Below are 20,887 nucleotides of genomic sequence, written 5' to 3'. Positions count from 1 at the left end.
CCCCGGCCCCGCCTATGAGGGGCGGGGCCGGTGCGCGCGGGTGAAGGAGGGCGGGTGGGCGCGGCCCGCGATTGGCGCCCTCGCCCTCGCCAGCGGCGGCGCGGGCGGTCAGAGGTGAGGGGGCAAAGGTCGGGGCGCGGCGCGCGCGGGCGGGCGGGCGGCGCAGGGCGATGATGTAATGGCTTTGTGCGGTGGGGCGGCGGGGGCAGCAGCTGCAGCGTCTCGCGCGCCGACTCGCGGCTCTGCGGCGTCCCGGGGCCGCCGCCGCCGCCGCCGCGGGGCCTCGCCAACCTGCCGCGGCCCGGCCCTGCGCGCCCGGCACCGTGAGTCACGGCGAGCGGCGGGAGCGCGGCCCTGGGTCCCGCCCCGCTCCCCGGCGGCGGCCGCGCCGGCCCGGCCCGGTCTCCGGGGGTGGCGGGGAGGCGCTCGGCGCCGCTCGGGCCCTGCGCGAAGCCGCTTGTTGCGCCCCCGAGGCCGGCCGGGGCGCGGAGCCGCGTCCTGCGGGCCGCGTCCGTGCGCGAGCTGTCCGCCCCGCTGCTGCCGCCCTCGGGTTGGGCGCGATCGGCTTCCCCTGCGAAGGAGGAGAATTTCTCCCGCCAAATGAGGCGCCTGCCCGGGGAGCTGTTCCGGGCTGTCAGCTAGGGAGCCCCCGAGCCTGGCGCAGCGCTCCTGAACGGGCTTGTGCTTAACTGCTTTCCTTTCTTTGTCTCTTAGGTTAAAAAAAATAAACCGCAATTAAAGCCCTCTTTATGAAACTGATCCCCAGTCAAGTGTAACTTTTGATGTATGGTCTCTAAAACCCCCCACTATGCCAGCAGCTACCGTAGACCATAGTCAAAGAATCTGTGAAGTCTGGGCTTGTAACTTGGATGAGGAGATGAAGAAAATTCGTCAGGTTATACGGAAGTATAACTATGTAGCTATGGTAAGCGGGCACTTGATCTTTACCTGACACGTTACCGCAGAAACGTGATTAATGTCAGTAACTTTTCATTAGTTTTAAACTTAAGTGTTATCCATTTTCCTTGAAAGTACATGGATTCTTAATGCGAATTAATGATATTTTATATAAACATTAAAATCCTAATCTATTACCTTTTTAAGGTTACAGTTGCACGCAGTATTCTTCAGCTTTGAAGTGATTCCATACTTGAAGTATATTTTAATATTAAAAATAAACAGCGTAAATTTCTTCGAAGATCTTTTGTTGAAGTTCTAACTCTGTTTTTACAGGATACAGAATTTCCAGGTGTAGTTGCAAGGCCTATTGGAGAATTCAGAAGCAACGCAGACTATCAGTACCAACTATTACGCTGTAATGTAGACTTGCTAAAAATAATTCAACTAGGACTGACGTTTATGAATGAGCAAGGAGAATACCCTCCAGGAACTTCAACTTGGCAATTTAATTTTAAATTTAATTTAACGTAAGTGTTAAATCTCCTTATGGTTAGATGCATGTTTCTAATTTACTGATATGAAAATATATTATAGGTTATAAAAGTTTATGCTATGTTTATGCACTGTTTGGAATGTCTTATATGAGGAAAATTTTGGCTGGACAGACACAGGCTTTCTTCCTTCGTTTCTGTGCAGGCTGTCTTATTGTTTGTAGTTTAGTCAGAGATGCAACATAATTTCAACAAATGTTTTAAAGTGATGTGAGAGTTAGCTCTGCATATTCATACTTAATGCTTTGAAGTATGAAGTTTTAGTTTATAAAATGCCTAAATTTAGCCTAAATCTTTCTGTTTTTTATAAGAGTTGCTTGTTATTTCTTGTATATTTCAAAAGGATAATACAAACATTTGAAGAAAAAATACCAAATCATTTTAGTAACAAAAAAAAGGCATGACAACAATCATCAGCAAGTTCCTACGCATCTTTAAAATAATACAATTTTTATTGAAAGGCACACAACAAGATCATGATAATGTTCTAAGAAAAATACTGTCAGCTTTTTAATACCGTAGCAGCTTTTATTTTTAAAGCAAGCTATTCTATTTACTGTATTGTATTTTAACTTTCTCTTACAGGCTAAAAGGGATTTGCTAAATTTTACAGCATAATTCTTGTGGAGATTTCTGTTCTGATTTTTTTTTGTGCAACTATTTTGGATTTTTTTTTTACGTGTGTAAGATGTTAATTAAAAAAATCAAGCTTTTTTACTGTCTATCAGAATAGTATGCTGGACTTCACTTTAGAAAGTGGCTTTATCAATGATAAATCTTTAAGTATGAACGTAATTTTCCCAGTGGGACTTGCATGGAGTTATAATTATATCTTTAACAGGTAGCTGACCAAGGGGTTACCAAGGCAGTATCTTGATTCTTCCTCCTCCTCCTCCTCCCCCCAAGTAAACATAATTAGTCTGACATGGTTCTCATATGGCTCAGTCTATCAGTACAAATATTTCTCAGTATTTTGAAGGCTTGGATTTTTTTTGGTAACTGTGTTATGGACTGACTACTGGAAAACTTGATCTACATGAATTAAAATTGCAGCCTACAAAGGAAGCTTAGAGAACAGGCATTTTTTTTCCCTGCAGGTAAAAACACTTCAGAGTCACCAGGATTGTTACAGCAAAAAAACTGCCCTTATCTCTCCTGATCTTTCTGTTTTTCTAAACAAGCAATGCTGTGGCTTGTCACAAATCAGTTTGGCCTGAGGAGTGACATGCTTTTTTTGTTTGAAGCACTCCCTGAAAGAAAAGGAAGTGCAGGTTCATTATTTTGGTATTTCTGACCCTACTTGGCCATATAAATGCTGGATAGAAATTATCCATTATCTTAATAAATGAATAGACTAATCCTGCTAAGTACAGGCGAAAGAGAAGGAGGAATGGATAGCTTCCAAACTGATCTGTGAAGAAGAGCCTGGGTTATGTTTTATTCATTTTCTGAGCTTCAAAGATCTATCTAATGTCTAGTATCTGAAAACAAAAGTAGTTTTCCATCCATTTGTGCCAGGTACCACACTGGTAAGAAAGTTTAGTAAAGTAGGAAGTAGATACTTAGTGAACTAGCTTGTTGCAAGTTCATTGATGGAGATTTTATCCAAAATAGTAAGCTAAATGAATGCTGTTTAACACAAGAATAGTATCTTTAACAGAAATAGGGAAGTAATTAAAAAAAAAAAAAAAAAAGGCAGGTTTTCATCTGTTTCTAAATTTCCTGTTGGGAAATGGCACCGTGCCAAGTGTTCTGCTCCTGAAGCAAAACAGCTATTGGCTGTTCCTAGAGGGTATTTTTTAATATGTTCTGTTCCAGCCAGATCTTGTCACAATGTATTTTAAAGACCATAAATATTGCTCTGAACTGCATATCCACCTGATTAGTGCAAAGCAACAAACTAGAGATTTTATTTTTATTTTTGTAAAATAGGTATGTTTGTTTCAGATGGATTCTTTAATGTGTTATGGAAATGGGCAGGTGTTGGGAAGTTGATGCCTTAAAGCTGGAGAGCTAATGAGCAGCTGTGTGGGAGGGAGGAAAAAAGATACAACACATCTTGAGAATGTATCTCCATGTCCTGATGAATGATGACTTGCTATTAAGTATAGGGATTATAAGACTACCATTGAATGTAATTTTCAAGTTTGATGTACTGGATTGTCCTGTGTATTTTAATTTGAGAGGGGACCTTCACTAAAATTAAAACCTATATACCGAATAGACTTTGTAGAATGGTATGTTGTGGTCAGTAATATGAACAGTGTCTTCTAAGTAAAGCCGTGTGTGCATTTACTTCTCAGATAATCATTTTATGCCTCTGTTATGACAGTATAGATTAAACTTTGTAATTAGAAAAAAATCCCTATCTGTTTCATCACCAAATTTCTAAGAATCTACAAAAATATTAGTGATAAAGGGATCCAAATGGATCCAAAATCTGGCTGTTAAAGAAAAGTTGAAGTTGATGGCTTAGAGAGAAGTTTTTGGGTTAGCTGAGTTGTAAAGATCAGCCAGAAAGGACAAATTCTTAATTTCCAGTTGTAGTAAGAAGGAAGTTTTGAGTGGTGTGTATGTGGTCTGAACGCTTCTGTAAACTTAAATTGCAGAAAACTAGAAGCAGGCAGAAAATACTGTCCCCAGAATGAATAAAGCAGTGGGATTTGATTTGAAGTGGACTGTTCTTAATTCTGCAGTGTAACGGATTTCAGAAGTGCCTCTCAACTGTTGCATTTACTTTGTTACAGGATAAAGAACAGATCTTACTTGGTAAAATTATCTGTATTCATGCATTTACTTTCCTCTGTAGATTTCACAAAAGGGGAGTCCTATTAGGCAATAGAATAAAGAACAGGGAGATAGGTCTTTTTGAAGAAGATAGAAATGGAGATGCTGGGAATGATCAGATAGATGCTAATGAAAGTTAACAAATACTATGAAAAACAGTTGTTTTCGTAATAAACAAGGATAGTCAGGTTGCTCCTCCTTTATGCTAGTAGAGCCTGTGGAGTAAGTAGAAAAGAGGAGAAGCTGTTACCAGGTTTATAATCACTAAGGTCTATTTTCCTCCCCCTCCCCTCTCTTTTAGAGAAGATATGTATGCCCAGGACTCTATTGAACTGTTAACGACATCTGGCATCCAGTTTAAAAAGCATGAGGAAGAAGGAATTGAGACACAGTACTTTGCAGAGCTACTTATGACATCAGGAGTTGTACTGTGTGAAGGAGTCAAGTGGCTTTCATTTCATAGGTAAATTCTGTGTTAAGTATTTGAATTGCCCATTTTGAATATTCTCTCATTCTAGAACTTGGATTTCACACCTCATGTTTCAAGTGGAATACATCTGATACCGTAGCACACATCTTAGCTGATGAGACTTTAAAAAAGCTGTTTCTACTGTAATATGTGTGGTACCATTCTCTATTAGAAGAATAGAATGTACAGAGTGCTACTGGTATTTTGTTTTTATAGCTGATTTTACTGAAGGGGTGAACCAGAAAAATGTGAAACTCCTAAGCCAGCAGGTGGCACTGCATCTTTTTATACTGCAAATGCAAGTAATAATAGAAACAACGATAACAGCAAACTATTTGTAAGCACTTCTGGAGCAAATATTGTTTGGCTCATGGGAGAGACTGCAGAATTACCAGTGAATTGTTTTATAAAACACTTCAGACTTTGTTTTAAATCATCTGGTAATCTGTGCAGCTGTGAATTGCTCATCTTAAAAGGTGAGCTGTGATGAAAGTCTTAATTCTAGTAGCAGCAGCAAATACACTTTACGGTTCATTCCATCAGAGGAACTGATTTTCCATGTAGAAGCAGTAGAAATGAGAATGGTAAATCTCTGTGAAACTGTCAAAATATAAAAGATCTTCCAGTGTTAACAAGATTTGAATCATTATACTTACATGGTAGTCATTGTTCAGTCAACTACATGCCAAAGATAATTTGCACTTTTTGCAAGCAACAGTAGCTTTTAAGGCTTATTGCTATATAATGCCCTTATGTTGGCATTTTGAATGCTGGCTGCTAAGCAAGTCAACAAAGTTGGAACAAATGCCTCAGCTGAGATCAGGAGTTTCATTACAGTTTTATTCTTGTTTGTCACGCTTGCTACATTGATGGGTGGTAATTTGTAGCTTACTAGATTAGAAGGAAAAAACAAAACAGAACAGAACTTGTTCATCCTGCAGTATTAAATCTCGAAGGAGTGGTGTTGGGAGAGAGGGACTCATGGAACCAAAGCACATGGAATCAGAGAAGAGTTTTAAGTTCTTTAATAAGAAATAAGGATTGCTTCAGCTTATCCATTTATTTCTATAAATAATGATCAAAAGAGGAATTTTTGGAGCTGCTAAAAAATTAAATCTGGTTGTCTAAAATAGCTAAACATTATAGTCATTAAAGAAGCTGTTAAGCATTCTGTGTGTGCTGAACAATTGCTACTAGCCACTATAAGAATATCAGTTCCCTGGCCCAATTTCTTGCACAATTCATATCTTAAACTTGCTTATTAGAAATATTTTCCAGTATAGACTGACTTCCAAGGAGAAAAAAAAAAAACCAAACAAACGAAAAAAACCTAGAAGGATTCTCTCTGATTTTGTGACCTAATCTGCTCACAATATCTTCCAGTTGTAAGAGTCTAAACTCACAATATGACTTCAAAATAACCTTACCCTGGTATTTGCTACCAGGGTAGAACCTGAGGAAAAGACGGGAAGAAGAATGTTATGAACTCTGTGGAAACTATTGCAAACACCGAATCAGTGAATTAAGTCTCTTTCAGCTTAAACCTAGTATTATGTGCTTTTATGTATCTTTGTGATTTACACTTAACTATAGTAAAATTTACATGGTTAGGAGGATGGCGGGTGGGAGTTACTCTTGCTGATTTGTTAGTTTCAGCTATAAGCCATCGTGTTTTTGTAGCACCTTTTGTAGCATTGTTTTTCCAATATAGCTTAAGATATTTCGAGGTCTAGTGTAAGTTATACTAGCAAAAGAAGACATAAGCCATTTCTGCACTAGTGCCTCTTTTTCAAGTATGTATGTGTTGGCTATGCATCGTTCCTGACTGATTTCATGCTAGTAGAAGTGTAGTGCCAACTATGTGGTGTGCCTAATGCCATTTTTTCTAGTGCAGCTTATGTTAAGTTTTTGAGGTAGCTTTATTAAAGTTTGGTTTCTTCTATGCTAAGATGGATTTCAGTTGTGGATTTCTAAAAACATTTTCATGAAACCTTAAGATTCCAGCAAATATTTACTAAATGTTTGTCAAATGCTGACTGTCTGCAGTGTGTTGCTTGACTATTGCTTGAATTCAGAGGCCACTTAAGTGGCTTAAACTTGACAAGGCACGTTGATATCGAGCACAAAAGGTGGAGTAATGGGTGGAGTTCTGAAGAACAGAGAAAACTAAGACTGAATGCGGAAAGCTTATTTAATGAGTATGAGTTATGTAAGATGTACAGCAAAGAACAGCAAACAGTTGTTTCTAAGTATATCTTGGGCTTGATGGTGGTTATGTTTGTCAGTAGAATCTTCAACATGACACTCAACTGAAAATTTATTTCATATACACTCTTCCTGCAGTAGTTCTTTGAAACCTGAAAAAGCTGTGTTTAGTAGTTGCAGTGTCTATGTGGGATCTAGACTTACGGTTCCAGTTTGGAAAATGTATGATGACCTTTGCATACGCTATACTCTAGAAATGTGTGGAAAATTGTATTCATCGATTACTAACCTTCAAAGAGAGAAGAGTGTTAGTGCCTTTTTTCCAAACACAGTTTTTCTAAACTTACTTACTTGTTTTTAGTTTAGATGATGTACTCTTGTGGTTTTCACCAAACTTAGCAGTATTGAGACTCTTCACTTTCCACTTCAGGATTTGCTTTTAGAGGAATAGTATCTTAATCATGGCTTTAAATTCTTGATCCTATTAATTACTTGCTAACTGGATTTTCAAAGATTGTTCTGACAGGTCAGTAATCTACCACTTCTAACCATAGCCAGTCTCTGGAAGTTTTTGTTAATCCCCCTCTCCCTCCCTATGTTGCTATGATCTGCAAAATTTGTGTGCCTCTTAGAAAGTGAGGACAAGAGAAATACTTTTGTTCTCTAAGTTTGAGGCTTTTGTTTTGTTTCATTTTGTATTCTTCAGTTTCCTGGAACTCTTGTGTAATTTGTTTTCTAAGTTGATAACTTTTCAGATTCTCTGTATGTTTTCTATCTCTGTTTGATGTAGCTTCATTGGCATCCTGACCTACTGGCGAATCTCTGTGGGCCTGCATATCTGCCAGGCGCGAGTGAAGAACCTTTTGCACTCCCACCAATTCTTATATACTAAAATATCATAAGAGATTTCATGAAATCTTTTATCTGTATTGGAATGTATTTGAATTAATAAAAGAGGCAACCCAAGTGAGAAGATGAGGGCGCTCTGAATTTCTAATTCTTGCTGCAGTTAAGAAAGCTGTGGGTGCTTGGCAGTCTAACCAGTCCCAAAACAGAAGAGCTCAAATTCTGCTGAAGCTTTGGGTGTCCATGTGCAAGTGTTGAAGTGCAGCCTCCTTGATCTGCCTTGGGAATCAGGTTGTGCAGACATGCCTCTTATCCCAAACATTTTTGGGAAGCTGAAAAATTCCAAGACATCGTATTTCAATGATCACTTGTATCTGTCTAGATTTTGTAAAAGTTAATCTGTTGGCTCTCCTCTTTCTGAATATAGCTAGTTATAAAATGGAGTAAATGGAGCTTTTTTAGCCTGCTAGGTTTTATTTCAGAGACTGTTTGTACTTGAATGAAGTTCATGATTAATTAGCTATCTGAATTCTTTCTGGATAATAGAGGAAAGAAATATGGGCACTTTTGACCTTTTCCATGGATCTGTTGCCTACAGCTGTCTGTATTCACTGAAAACCCCATGGCTGTAAGTGTGCTTACCTTGCTGTATAGCTCCAGGGATTGTGGCTAGCTGCACTTAGTAACTTTAAGTGATTATATTAGAAGGGTGAAAGCTTTTTAAGGAAGGGAAGCCTGTGTGCTTTGGAGTATAAACCAACCACTAATCGCCTGTTAGAGGATTAGAAGAAAACTTCTCTAATGAGCTGGTAATTATGTAATTGCTCGCTGTGGACTTTCCTGCCCTTCTGTTAGTTTCAGCAGTGGCCAACCAAAATTTTCTGACCTAGACTTGAACTACTTTTGAACTTGGTCTTGAATTAGTGGCAGTTCTTATGTTTATTTAAGCTTGGATGACTGGCACTTGTTAATCGCCAGAAGTCTAGTAAAAAGATTATGTAAGTGTCTTGATGATACTGTACTGTGATTAATAGTGTGGTTTTTGGTAGTGGTTATGAGAACAATGGGATTAAGTGCAAACAGCTGGAATTTGAGGAATGCAAGAGATCACTTTGAGCTGACTAAAACCAATTCATGCTCAAGTTTGAATGCTGTTATGCAGTGGAGTGGTGGAATTCTTTAATAGACAGGATTACCCTTTAGATATCCTGTTCCCTTTTTCTGCAGGAAGATTCTCGTATGGGTTTGCTGTAAGGTCCAGGAAAAAAATATCTGATTCTTCATTTAAAATTAGTGATAGCATGCTTCTCCTCAATACAAAGATTAAATAAATCTTTTGACTTCTCTTTTCTTGCAGTATTTGCTTCTTAACAGAAATTGGAAGTGATATAGCTTTTAGGTTTGAGCCATGAGGATGACAAATGTCACAAATTCAGTGAATTCATAAACATGCTGTGTAATCTCTAGATTAATCTTGAACAATCTTTTTTGACTCTGTGTGTCTTTCTGAGCAACCCTTTCTGGCTAAGTTGGGGAGAGGGGCGGTTAGATTCTTTTTGGTTTGTTCTGATATTTTTGCCTAAGAGGGCAGTATGCTGATAAAAGCTTTTCTTTTGAGTAGCTTCTCTATTAAAGTTAGGCTCTCAAGCTATTGTTTTGCTAAGTATGCTGTAAATTTTTACATTGTAAATTTCAGCTGAAATCCTCTGTATTTTTTGACTCCTTTGCTTCCTGGCCAGTAGCTGCTGCTGTGGAGCTTGGAATGCTGCCAGCACAGCTTCAAAGCACCAAATACATTTCTGTGTTCATTCAACTTGAAATCTGTTAGAGAACTGGAAAACCCCTTAGAGCTGTAGTAATCTGTACCTTTCCTGTAACTTGTGTTAATGGATTTTTAGGAAACAATCATTCACTCTTGCTATGTTCAAGATTTTCTAGTGTCTGTGTAGAAATTCTTAAGACCAAGGTGGTACAAAGAACATCATATACAAAATACATTAAAAAAAATAATAAATAAGGCAATTCTCCTTGCATCTAGAATGTAAGCTAAAGCCTTGACCCTGCGTGAGAAGTCTAAGTAGGCGCTGAATATCTGCAGGATCAGTAGTATAGCATCTTCAGCTGATATGTATCATTTATAGCACTTACCTTATAGTTAAAGCTCAAAGGTCCTGGGCAAGATTTGGACTATTTTGCAAAATTTTTGTTTTTGAGTATACCAAGAACCAATGTGAGGTCTTAAGCTGTGAATCCGGAGTCTGTAGTGGCCACCCACATTGGATTCTGCTGTGGTTATGTGTTAAGATGCCATAAACAGCATAAGCTGATGTGGCCTTCAAAAGAGGCAGCCCTGCTTTGTGTTTTTCTCTCCTTTGCTGATACAGGCATTTTTAAATTGCATGTGAACCAAATCTAGGAGGTGATTTAGTTCAGGACTAACCGAATAGCAAAGATCAGACTCAGTCCCCTGACCCAGTTCAATACTTATGTACATGACTAATCCTGCAAGTACAGAGGATCAAGCATGAGCAGAGTGACTGCTCTCTTTCTGTGTCACCTACATCTTAAACTTGCTGAAAGTGCTTGTGCAGCATTTGCACATGATCAGCTCTGACAGATTTTATGTAGCAGTTTGATCAACGATGACTGTCCATTGATCTTTAGAGGGTGAGCAGCCTGTCAGTAGCTGATCAACTATGTCAAGGTGATTATCAGTTGTTGTAACCATCAGTTACTGTACAGCAATGACTTGTAACCTCTGGCTTCCTAGTAAAAAGGATAAATAGTCATCACTAGAAGAAGAGCCTTTATCAGCATAAAGCTTGCATTAGGTGAAGCCCCAGCAGTACTACCTTGTTCCAGGATTGGAGAAGCTCCTGTAGGCAGATTTCAGTTTTTCCTTCTTCATTCTATCTCAATGAGACTGATTTGGAGATGTTTTCTTTAGAAGCCACAGTAGGGCAATTTGCATTCAGACACTTGATTTTTTTGTAAGAGTTGGTCTAAGTTGCATGAAGTTAAGCAAAGTGTCTTTCTGTTATTGTGTAAGTAAAGAAAGCCTTGATGTTGGAAATGAGAAGGATGTTTCTAAGTTATTTGCCTATGTTGTTTTTGTTATTAATTTGCAGTGGATATGACTTCGGCTATCTAATCAAAATCCTGACAAACTCTAATTTACCTGAAGAAGAGCTGGACTTTTTTGAGATACTGAGATTGTTTTTCCCTGTCATCTATGATGTAAAATATCTCATGAAGAGTTGCAAAAATCTAAAGGTAAGTAGTCTTTTTATATGACTTAAAGCAGACTTTATTTTTAAAGAGAATTTTCTCTAAAAGATTATCTTGTTTTTATCCTGTTTTGCTTTGATACTACCTATTAATCAGAACCTTTGTCTCAAACTTTGTATATTTAATATTAAAGGCTACTGATAGAGGCAGGCAGGAGCACACATCAACTTTTATAACTGCTTACTGGTTAAAAAATAGCAAGCTGATACTGTATCAATAGCTGTGCCCAGTCTGTGCTGCCAGATGATAAACCCATGTTTCAAAATAATCCTTCACTTTGGCTATAAGAATTGATGGGTTTCATATACTCTTATTTCCTCATTGTGCAGTCCACTAAAGGACTGCAGTCGTCTTGGCAAAGGTAATGGCAACGATGATGCTGTGGAAGTTTCTCAGGAAGAGGAATGGAGTGAAGAATGCTTCAGATGGCCCCATAAAGAAAGACAAAAAGCAGCATATGTTCAGGGACAACATGCAACTTCTAGGAAAAATTCAGTGCTAGAAACTAATCTCTCATGTCAGGCCAGTGGGGCTACTAATTGGCTTATTCTATCAGGCTTAAAATTTGGAGAAGACTTTATTGGACTGGAGAATGAATGCAAACTGGAACTAAGTGTGTGAAGGGGAAGACAGCAAAGTGAAAGATGGGACCCCAGAACAACGGGGACTGTTACAGCTTTACTTGCCAGAGAACTGTAAGAGTCTGGACTGCTACTGGAATGAGGTGCACCGCTCATCTGAGGCAGTAAATGACTTGCTGCTTTCATGGAAAGTATCCCAGTTCTCTAGGTTCTCTTAATATGAACCTGAAGGAAAAAGAGAACACAGACTGTAGTACAATCAAATCCTGACTAAGGAATGGTTTGCCACTTCAGCATGCTTAGTGATCTGCGCGGGGCTTACAATTCTCTGTTTCTTTCTGAGATTAACAAAATAGAATGTGTCACTTCTCAGTAGCAGCCTGCTTGTGTGGGAAGTAAGGTGTGTAATTTCTTTTGTTGATCAAATTGATGTTGAAAATGGAGACCTCTATTCCAGTTAGCAGGAAAAGTATACCTACCATACCTACCTGTGTTCATCCAGAGTTATTGTTATTGGGATAATCAGCCTGGCAAAGGGATAGATATTAAAGAACGTTTTAGAAACTGGTTTTCTCCAATGAGGCCAGAAGAAAAAATGAAATGTTCATAAACTTCAGGAGTCTTATAAAGAGAAAACCTTTCTCCTTCTTGGATACTGCAAAATATCTGGTGTCTAACCGGTGGCAGCTTGCATAGAAAGCAAAATGTATAATCCAGAATCAGTGATCTGAGAAAGATGACGGATTTAATAAGCCCCTACTAACAGTATACATTTGGAATGGGGTTGGGGAGGAAGGGATTGTATTTCCTATCATTTGGTTAAGGAATAGTTGTATGTAACCTGCATTGTGTAGAGATTCTACTATATTTTAAAAGACAAGAAAAACCCTCACAGGTTTTATTTCAGCAAACATTAAGAACAAGGATGATTTTTCAGTTTAATATGTAGGCCAGCTTTCCTGTGATAAATCTTGATCCTGTCATCAACCTGCAGACTGGTAGTGACAGAAGGGGAAGGGATGTGGACTGCTCTACCCCTCCAAACTCCAGTGATGAAATGATGGGGGACTTGTTCTGTACTGAGAACAGCTGTTTAGCAACTTGTTTCAAACATTTTAGTGTTGTGACTCTTAAAATGCATGCGCTGTCTCCTAACATATGTCACTTTAAATCTCTATTAAATTGCAGTGAATTGAACTGCTGTGCAGTTGTCCTTTATTGACTTGTGTAAGTTATTTTTTTTGTATGAAATGCACTTATTTGCTTAGCTTCCCTTCACCCATCCAAAAATGCATTGAGAAGACAAGTATTCTTTAGACCTGGGAAGCTGTTTGCTGTTTTTTTTTTTTTTTTTTTTTTTTTTTTTTTAATGGAATTAAGATATTCTCTGAATTTACAATATGTTATTCTGCTCCAACTCAAGTGGGCATGTGTGTGCTTTAGTGGCATGCAGTTTGGGAGTTAACTTTAAATATATTAATGCAGTATAAACTTAAATTTTTTGCTTATTCTCTACAAACTTTTCTAAGTTGACAACTCCATACCTTTTACAGTAGTGACTGCTATAAGTAATGTAGATTTATAGACCCAATTTGAAACTTCCTTTAATTATGGTATTTGTGCAGATCAATGAACTCTACCTAATACTATGAAACTTGAGAGTTTGGGCTGGATTTACTGCCAATTATGGCAATGTGTTTATATAAATCATTCTGTTGACCTCTTCTTGAAAACTGATACTCTTGAAATCTGGAATTTTGTAGAAATATATTATCTATAAAAAGGAAAATGTATATATAACTCAGTAGGTGGAAGACATGATATAATCCATATTTTGTGGATCATTTTAGTTTTGTTTTTCTTTTGGTTTCCCTTCTACTGTCTTCCCATCCTCCTCTCCCAAGAGAAAAATGTTCTAATCTGGAATGCAAGAGTCTTGTCTGAAAGAGAATCTCAATAGCTTTCAGAAACAACTGGGTTTTATTCTCTAATTCTTGCATTTATAGACCAAGAGGCTTCTCTCAGAAGTAGTGTGTGATGTGTTTAAAAATAAATATATACTAATGAAAGCACTGTTTTCAAAGCATTTTTCTGTAGGCCACTGTTACTGTAAATTTGGAATTATTATATCTATGTTCCAAATCTTGCAGCCAGTGTATAAATATCACTGAAGAAAAACCCTTGAGTAATAAAAACCAGAGCTATTTGAAGTTGGTGTAAATAATCTTACAGCTAGAAGAACCTGATGATGAGGCACTGTTCAGTCACCCCGTGTAAAGGACTTGGAAGCAACAAGTGGTATCTTAAGAGTGCAGGCTTAACAGCAGTTACTAACTCTAGCAGCTCATTACTGCAAGTCAGAGAGCGGAGAACAACATTGTATCTTTCTGCCTACCGGTCCTCAGCCCTTTCCTAAAAGAGTGCTGAGTTAGCAGGTATGCAGTGTTCAAGTGTTGTATACAAGCAAGGAAAGAAAACAAGTTTAGATTCTCTACTTAACTAGATAGTATACAGAGTTATTTTCATCTTAAACTTCCATAAACTATGCTCATGCTGCTCAAGCTAGAATAAAATTAGCCATTGCAATACCAGATTTTCATGTTGTGTTTTACTTGGTAATGTTACTAATTGAACAAATAAACAAAACCTCAGAGCCAAACCTGTAGGTTCACAGAAACTTTCTTAACTTATCTTTTCAGATAACACTTTTGTTACTCTTTTTTTGTTACTCTTTGAGTTTTAACTTGTACTATTACACTTTTGCCTCTCACAGCTTCCCTTCCTGTGCTTGAAACGGGTTAAGGGTGTGAGGACAGGTGAACTCAAATACCAGAGAGGCTTTGTTTAAAAAGTATAGCCTCTGTGCTATATTTTTGCCTTGCAGAGTTTAAAGTTGCACTCGGGCGGTTGTCCTATCTAGATCATAATGCACCTACATGTTTTTTAGCTTCTTGCCAATGGCTTAATGTGTTAATGATAAAATTGTTGTACAAAGGTATATTCCCACCGTGTAGTTCATGGTATTAAAAGATCACAGTTACAATGTAACACAGATCAGTTTAATGATATACATGTTATCTGTGTAAAAACAAACTGGTTTCTGAGAGGTTTGCTTCTGCAAGTGGTGGTGGTGGTACCATTTTCTGGCACTAAAATGAAGAATTAATTTAGCCACTGTGCAGTTTGGGGAATAGTCTTACCAAAGGCTGCCAAGACTTTCACATAAATAAAATTTAACAGGAAGAAAAATTACTTCAAAATTGCAGAAGGCTTTAGCTTTGAGAGCAGGTCACTTTGTAGAGCTTCTGCAGTGATCTCTGCACCTTCAATCTTCGGAGCTGTCATTTTAAATCTTGTATCAACATTCAAAGAGGACAATACTGCTTTAAATGGTTCCATTTTTGTATGAGAGCTGTTCATATCCTTTTCGTAAGAAGTAGGTTTTATTACAGATGTAGAGTGACTCTTTAAAGACTGATAAATATACATCTAAGAGAAAAGCTGACCATGCATTTGGCTTTTAGTGTCTTAAACTGACTACAGGACGGTGAGTTTGTGAGTGCACGTGTGTGTGTGTTGTTTCTGCCCTCTTATGGTAGTTAACAAAACATAATTTTAAGAGGGTAAGAATGCCCTGGGGGGAGAGAATGGGCTTTTCTTTTTTTTTTCTTTTTTTCTTTCTTTTTTTTTTTCTTTTTTTTTTCTTTTTTTTTTGACTTTAGCACCTGATTCCTAAATGTGTAACACTTTCCTGAAATCCTTGGAGTGTTCTGGATACTTAAGTTTTTGTGAGGGAAAGTGAAAAACCCTCAGCTTAATTGTTGAAAGGTAAGTGGAAAGAAAAAGGTCTGTACTTTACACATGGAGGCCTATGTGCATCTCATTCATAAACACTGGAATTCCTGTTTGCAGAGCAGCGTTTTCACCTTTTAAACTTTCATTGAAATAGGAGTATAGGAACACCTTGTTCTGTTCATCCTCATTCACAGTCCTTTTGACGTTTTGAAGGAATTGTTTTGTTAAGTAGTGACCTCTGTTTACTGGAGAATCTGGAACCTGAAGGAGCGGTAGATTGGTCACAACTAATATTAAATTTAGGACTGGCACAGAATTCTAGTGCTGTAGTTGATACTGAGAGCTTGATTCTCCAGTTGTGCATTTTTCTAGTATAGTGACTGTCTCAGCTACTGTGCCAAACTTTTAAGTATACATAAGATTGTAAGTTCCATGTACCAAGTTTTTCCAAATACTGCTGTTCAGTTTTGATTTATATTTTTTTCTGCAGTTAACTGTACTGTTTTCTTTTTCAGGGTGGCTTACAAGAAGTGGCTGAGCAGTTAGAGCTGGAAAGGATAGGACCACAGCATCAGGCAGGATCTGATTCTTTACTCACAGGAATGGCCTTTTTCAAAATGAGAGAAGTAGGTGGACATATTGGTTTATCTTTGATAGTAACTTGCTGTAATAGTCAGATGGAGTTGCTGCTTCTGATAAGCTTACTGTATTTTAAGGAGGCCTCAGAAGGGCTTAAGGGGCCACTGGTTTCTTGACAAAAATAAGACCACTTGTATTTTCCCCAGGGTAAGTGTGAACCAGCACTATTTATTTTTTAGTTAGCTGCAGCAAGTGAGTATTGCTTCTTATTTCCATCCTATGCTTTGGTTTGGGAGTGGGGAGTGGGTTTTCTTTTTTAATCTCCCCGTTCTGCAGGCTTTCTTTTTTAGATGGCTGCTGCAGAGGGTTATGAGCTGCAGGAGCCAAACACTGCTGCTCTCTGGGTGACCATACTCAGGCTGCCTTTTGTGGAGCTTCTACTCACTGTAATACCCCGCTGATGTGTACTGCTACTTCTGACAGGCCTAGTAGGGGGGAAAGAGCAGGTCTGCCTGCATTAGCCAGTTTTATCTGAACTTATGGGCAGCAGGAATATTAAATACCAACTTGTAGGGTGCTGTAGAGAATGTTCCTATATCCGTTCCTTGCCATTCAGTAAAGCACAGGTTCTAAAAGATAGGACATCAGATAGGTAATTCAAGGTTCGAGGCAAGGGAAATCAGGTCTTATAAACTTTGCCTATCCTTGCTACTTGTCTGCATATAACAGGGAAATACTAGGATTTTTACATTAACAGAACAAATTTTGAAAAGGCCTCTTCTGAAAGCAATGAACAGGGTAAATACCCGTGTATACAAACATGGCATTCTGCCAGTGATTCAGTCTCATTTACCATTATCAAAGCTGACTGCAGTAGCAAACCTCATCTTTTAATAAGGTTTAGAATTGCATCCTGAGTTACTACCTTCTGCAATCCAGCCTGTTGTATAAGGGCAAAATTGAACACAGGTTTCTGGTGAATTCTGATGGAAGTGAGACATGAGTGCAGTGATTTAATCCTGCTGAAACTGTTAAAAGTTATCAAGCATGTCATGGGCTACAATTGCAATTCTTTTATGATCCAAGCATGGTATTGCTAACTGCAGTCTTCTCTATATTGTTAACTGTTCACTCTTGAATTTGAAACAAAATCCAAAGTAACTAAAGTGATATAACAGCAATAATAATCATACCTGAGATACCATTTCAAGTTCAGTAGAGAAAAGACTCAAACCCATAATCATTTCTTTAATAAGATGTAGTCTTCGTTACATGACAAATAAACTTACTGAATTTGTTTACCAAACATTTATTTGGACAAGTAGAAATTCTTGAATTTAGTGGAAATCATTTGTTTAATGAAGCCAACAAAGATGGATTGATTATGTGATTTTTTTCAGAGATGTTTTAAAAACCTGGCATTTTTAAATAACAGAGCAGTAATCATCACACTTAGTGTGATTTTTAAAGCCTTTTCAGTAGAATTGAATGTTTGATGATATATGGCTTTGTTTTTTTAAAAAAGAAAAAAAAATACAATGTTTTCAAAGGTGCAAAATACATTATGTTGCAGATTGCTGTTAAAGGGTTGCAACTTGCTTGCTGGAATTTTGGGTCCCAGCCAACAAATTGTTGATCTTTCCCCATCAGTTACTTAAATATTGATGCTACAACAGCAGGCTTGTGAGTCTGGGGGTTTTCTATTTGTTTCTTTAAGAGCAGTTGGACAACTTTAAAACTCTTTAAACTGAGGTTCCTTTAATTTCTGCAGTACAGCATTCTCCATCTGGACAGTGCTTCAAAGAGCAAAATTTAAAGGGAGAGCTTTTTTAGACTGTGCATTGCATGTAGTCCTCTGCCTTTAGGCATGGGTTTTGTCCACCCTGCTCCTGGGTGCTGCTGGCTGCCTTAGATTTCTGCTGTTGATGGTGACTTAACCTCAGCCACTGGGGTGTTCTGGGTTGCCATGAAGTTTTTCAGATTGGAGAATTTTTTGCTTTTGTTTTTATGGGCTAGACTGTGCTTGTAAACCTAAACCTGAAAGCTAGAGTATCACAGAGTTTTATATGGCTTCTAATGAAGGGGTCTTTTGGTAATTAAGACTTGTGAAGTCTGATGTAAGCACAATTTCAGTACAAAATTTGCTTGAATTTGCTGTTTCCTTTTAAACAAAGTCCCCCTCTGCAATGAGAAGTTAGCCAGAATAACATCTTCCTGCTTTTTTCCAAAACTCACAATGGGTTTTGTGCTCAGTATACCCCCAGCTCTTCTCTTCCCCTCCCCCCAAAACAATCTTGCAATATGAATCAGCATGTATCTCCATTTCAAGACAGACTATGATGAAAACCTCATGTCAAGGAGTAGGTAGAGTACAGAAAAATATGATGATGAGTACCAGGCAGATGCCTTTTGCAAGAAAGCCCACAGAAATCAGTTGGAGAAATATATTTACACTGTGGAAAAGTGAGTGATGACTGTGATAATACAGAATCATCAAACCTTTGTGTTTGGCCATTTCACCAGAAAAGATGCATGAGAAGACTGGCTGGATTCTTCGCTTGATGTATTTTAAGGAATCATGCCATATATCACATTGTGACCTGGAAATATTTGTTCGTGTTATCTTTTGCATCTTGGAATTTGATATGTGATGCTAAAACCAAAGTAACTTTTTTTAAGTTTGTGCACTTTTAATCAAAGCTGAACTTTTTCTTTGGCAATAATTCATGTCTTTCTTTTAACACTTTAGATGTTCTTTGAAGATCACATTGATGATGCCAAATATTGTGGCCACTTATATGGCCTTGGTTCGGGGTCATCTTATGTACAAAATGGCACAGGAAATGCATATGAAGAAGAAGCCAACAAGCAGTCATGACATGAAGTGAAAGACCATCTTTTTTGAGCTCCACGTGCTTGTATATAGGTTTTATTTCTGGTTGAACCCCTTGGACAATAAGGCTTTTTTTCCCCCTTTCTCAGCACACGTTCTTTTCTGCCTTTCTATGTACTAAACCTGACTGTTCCTATCACAGATTTTGATCTTAATATTGATATGTAAAATTTTCTGGGTGGAAATTACTTTTGGCCTCATAGCTAGCCCATTTGTAAAGAAGCATGTATAGGATCAGTGTGGCAGAGAGAAGGGGAAAACTAAATCATAATGAATAGTCTGGTAAACTTACCTAGTTGGTCTTAGGTTTTTTTTTTTTTTTTTTTTTTTTTTTTTTGTCTCTTCCCCTCCCCCTCTTCTGTCCTCTCCAAATTAATTAGCACTGATTATAACCAACTTCCCCATTTTTGTCTGTCCCTTCCAGTATGCAGGCGTTTTAGCTATTCAAGATTGTGGACCATCAAATTTGCACTTTAGAGAGTGACTCTGACTCAGATCCTCTGCTTTATTTGAAGTTTTCTTTTTTTTCCCTTTTGCCCTCTGCTAGAAAACAATCATTTGCCAAGTTCAGCAGCTTCGCTCTGAATTTCCTTGGTATCAACTTGTAGAACATGAGTCATTTGCTGCATAACCTGCATTTGTTCAAGCAAAACCAACTACTGAAATCATAATAACTGCTGTTATTTTACTAGTAGTCAGTCATCATCAAACACATCCTGCACATGTCAGCTTCTGGTTGGCCTGCTGCTTTAAAACCGCTCTGTGATGGGGGAAAGATGTTTGAAAAACCAGCTTTACACCCTTCAGGAAAAGAACAGCTATGACTTTAGCATTTTTGCCATTAAGCTGAGAGTTGAAGGATATTGGAACAGTAGGAATTTTGTAATGGCACACTTCCTTTAATTAACTTCCTAGCTTTTATTCTAGTAATGTATACCCCAAATATTTTTTATGAAGTCATATTTATTATGTACTTGATTTGATAATTTTTGAAAGTCAGTTTAGTTAAAGATAAAACCCAAAGATCTGAAAAAATACTATTTAATTGAATTGTTAAATTAGAAGAACAATTAAATCGTGCTTTTTTGTAGTTGCTACAAAGACAGATGTTACAGAGATTTGTTGTAAAACAACAAAATATAAATAACTTATAGCTAATAAAGTTACCTGAGGAGTGTAATGCTAGTTTATTTTTGATTATATCTTAGCAATATATTTTAGATATATTGTTTTAAAGGACCCTAAAGTAAGTTCTTAACCCTGCATAGCATGTGTACAGAGCAGTTGTGCAGGAAGGATTTTGGTATTGAATAGCTAAATACTAGCCTGAAATGATGGAATGTGCGACATTGTGTGCCTGTGTGTGTGCGCGCGCGTATGTGTGTGCGTGTTCTACACTGAAATCAATAGTAGAAAAATCTCCAAATGTTCGCCAAATTATTCTGTTTTACCTTGTACTTCAAAAAATTCTTTTTTTTTCATTGAGTTACAATGGTGTAACTGGGTGGTCCTTTTTAAAACAACGAATTATTTGCATAACAGAGGGTATTTGTTTTTAAAGCTTTTGTAAATAAAGGCTTCAGAAATGTTTTCTTACATAACTACAGACTGGTGCTTTTGTTGCAAAGTTTTTCCTAGAATGTATATTATATTCAGTTTAATTTTGTATACTGTTTCCTTTAAGCACAATAGCGCTTTCATATGTTTGTAAAACTATCTAATTCCCTGCTCCCTGACTGATTCCACCATGAGTTCATTGCTGTTAAGAGAGAGGAGCACAGAATTCTGTTTATAGGCTTCCAGTTACTTCATTCCTACCGACCTGAGTTGCTAGAGTGGCGAGTACAATTTACTAGTGAGGCATCCAAATCTCTGCAGTAATTTCTTTTCATATCATAAGGTGGTATGATTTATTTATTTATTTATTAACACTGGCTGTCTTTGGCTCTGATGAGAAGATATCTAAGCGGGAAAAACAGGTATGCGTTTTTAC

General features: G+C 37.9%; 1 protein-coding gene across 3 annotated transcripts; it reads left to right on the top strand.

Annotated features, from left to right (window-relative positions):
- The first annotated feature begins 43 nt into the window (after positions 1 to 43).
- Positions 44 to 20,484, top strand: CNOT7 (CCR4-NOT transcription complex subunit 7). Of its 3 annotated transcripts, none has more exons than XM_062575631.1 (7): positions 44 to 114; positions 715 to 925; positions 1,234 to 1,427; positions 4,540 to 4,701; positions 10,887 to 11,031; positions 15,938 to 16,048; positions 18,751 to 20,484. In XM_062575631.1, the coding sequence occupies exons 2-7, from the start codon at positions 809 to 811 to the stop codon at positions 18,877 to 18,879; spliced, it is 858 nt and encodes a 285-aa protein (XP_062431615.1). In that variant the 5' UTR covers positions 44 to 114; positions 715 to 808; the 3' UTR covers positions 18,880 to 20,484. The 3 variants fall into 3 exon arrangements, with proteins under 3 accessions (XP_062431615.1, XP_062431614.1, XP_062431616.1); XM_062575630.1 differs by lacking the exon at positions 44 to 114 and adding an exon at positions 162 to 323; XM_062575632.1 differs by lacking the exons at positions 44 to 114; positions 4,540 to 4,701 and adding an exon at positions 162 to 323.
- Positions 20,485 to 20,887: the final 403 nt, after the last annotated feature.

This window comes from Rhea pennata, chromosome 4 (genome assembly GCF_028389875.1).
Source record: "Rhea pennata isolate bPtePen1 chromosome 4, bPtePen1.pri, whole genome shotgun sequence".
Classification (NCBI taxonomy): Eukaryota; Metazoa; Chordata; class Aves; order Rheiformes; family Rheidae; genus Rhea; species Rhea pennata.
Note: the sequence above shows the minus strand (reverse complement) of the source record. Positions and strands in the feature narration are given on the sequence as shown.

Coding starts and splice junctions, on each gene's coding strand:
- CNOT7 (XM_062575631.1), top strand. CDS start 809: ATGCCAGCAGCTACCGTAGACCATAGTCAAAGAATCTGTGAAGTCTGG. Junction 4,702..10,886: donor AAGTGGCTTTCATTTCATAG/GTAAATTCTGTG, acceptor ATTAATTTGCAG/TGGATATGACTTCGGCTATC. Junction 11,032..15,937: donor AGAGTTGCAAAAATCTAAAG/GTAAGTAGTCTT, acceptor TTTCTTTTTCAG/GGTGGCTTACAAGAAGTGGC.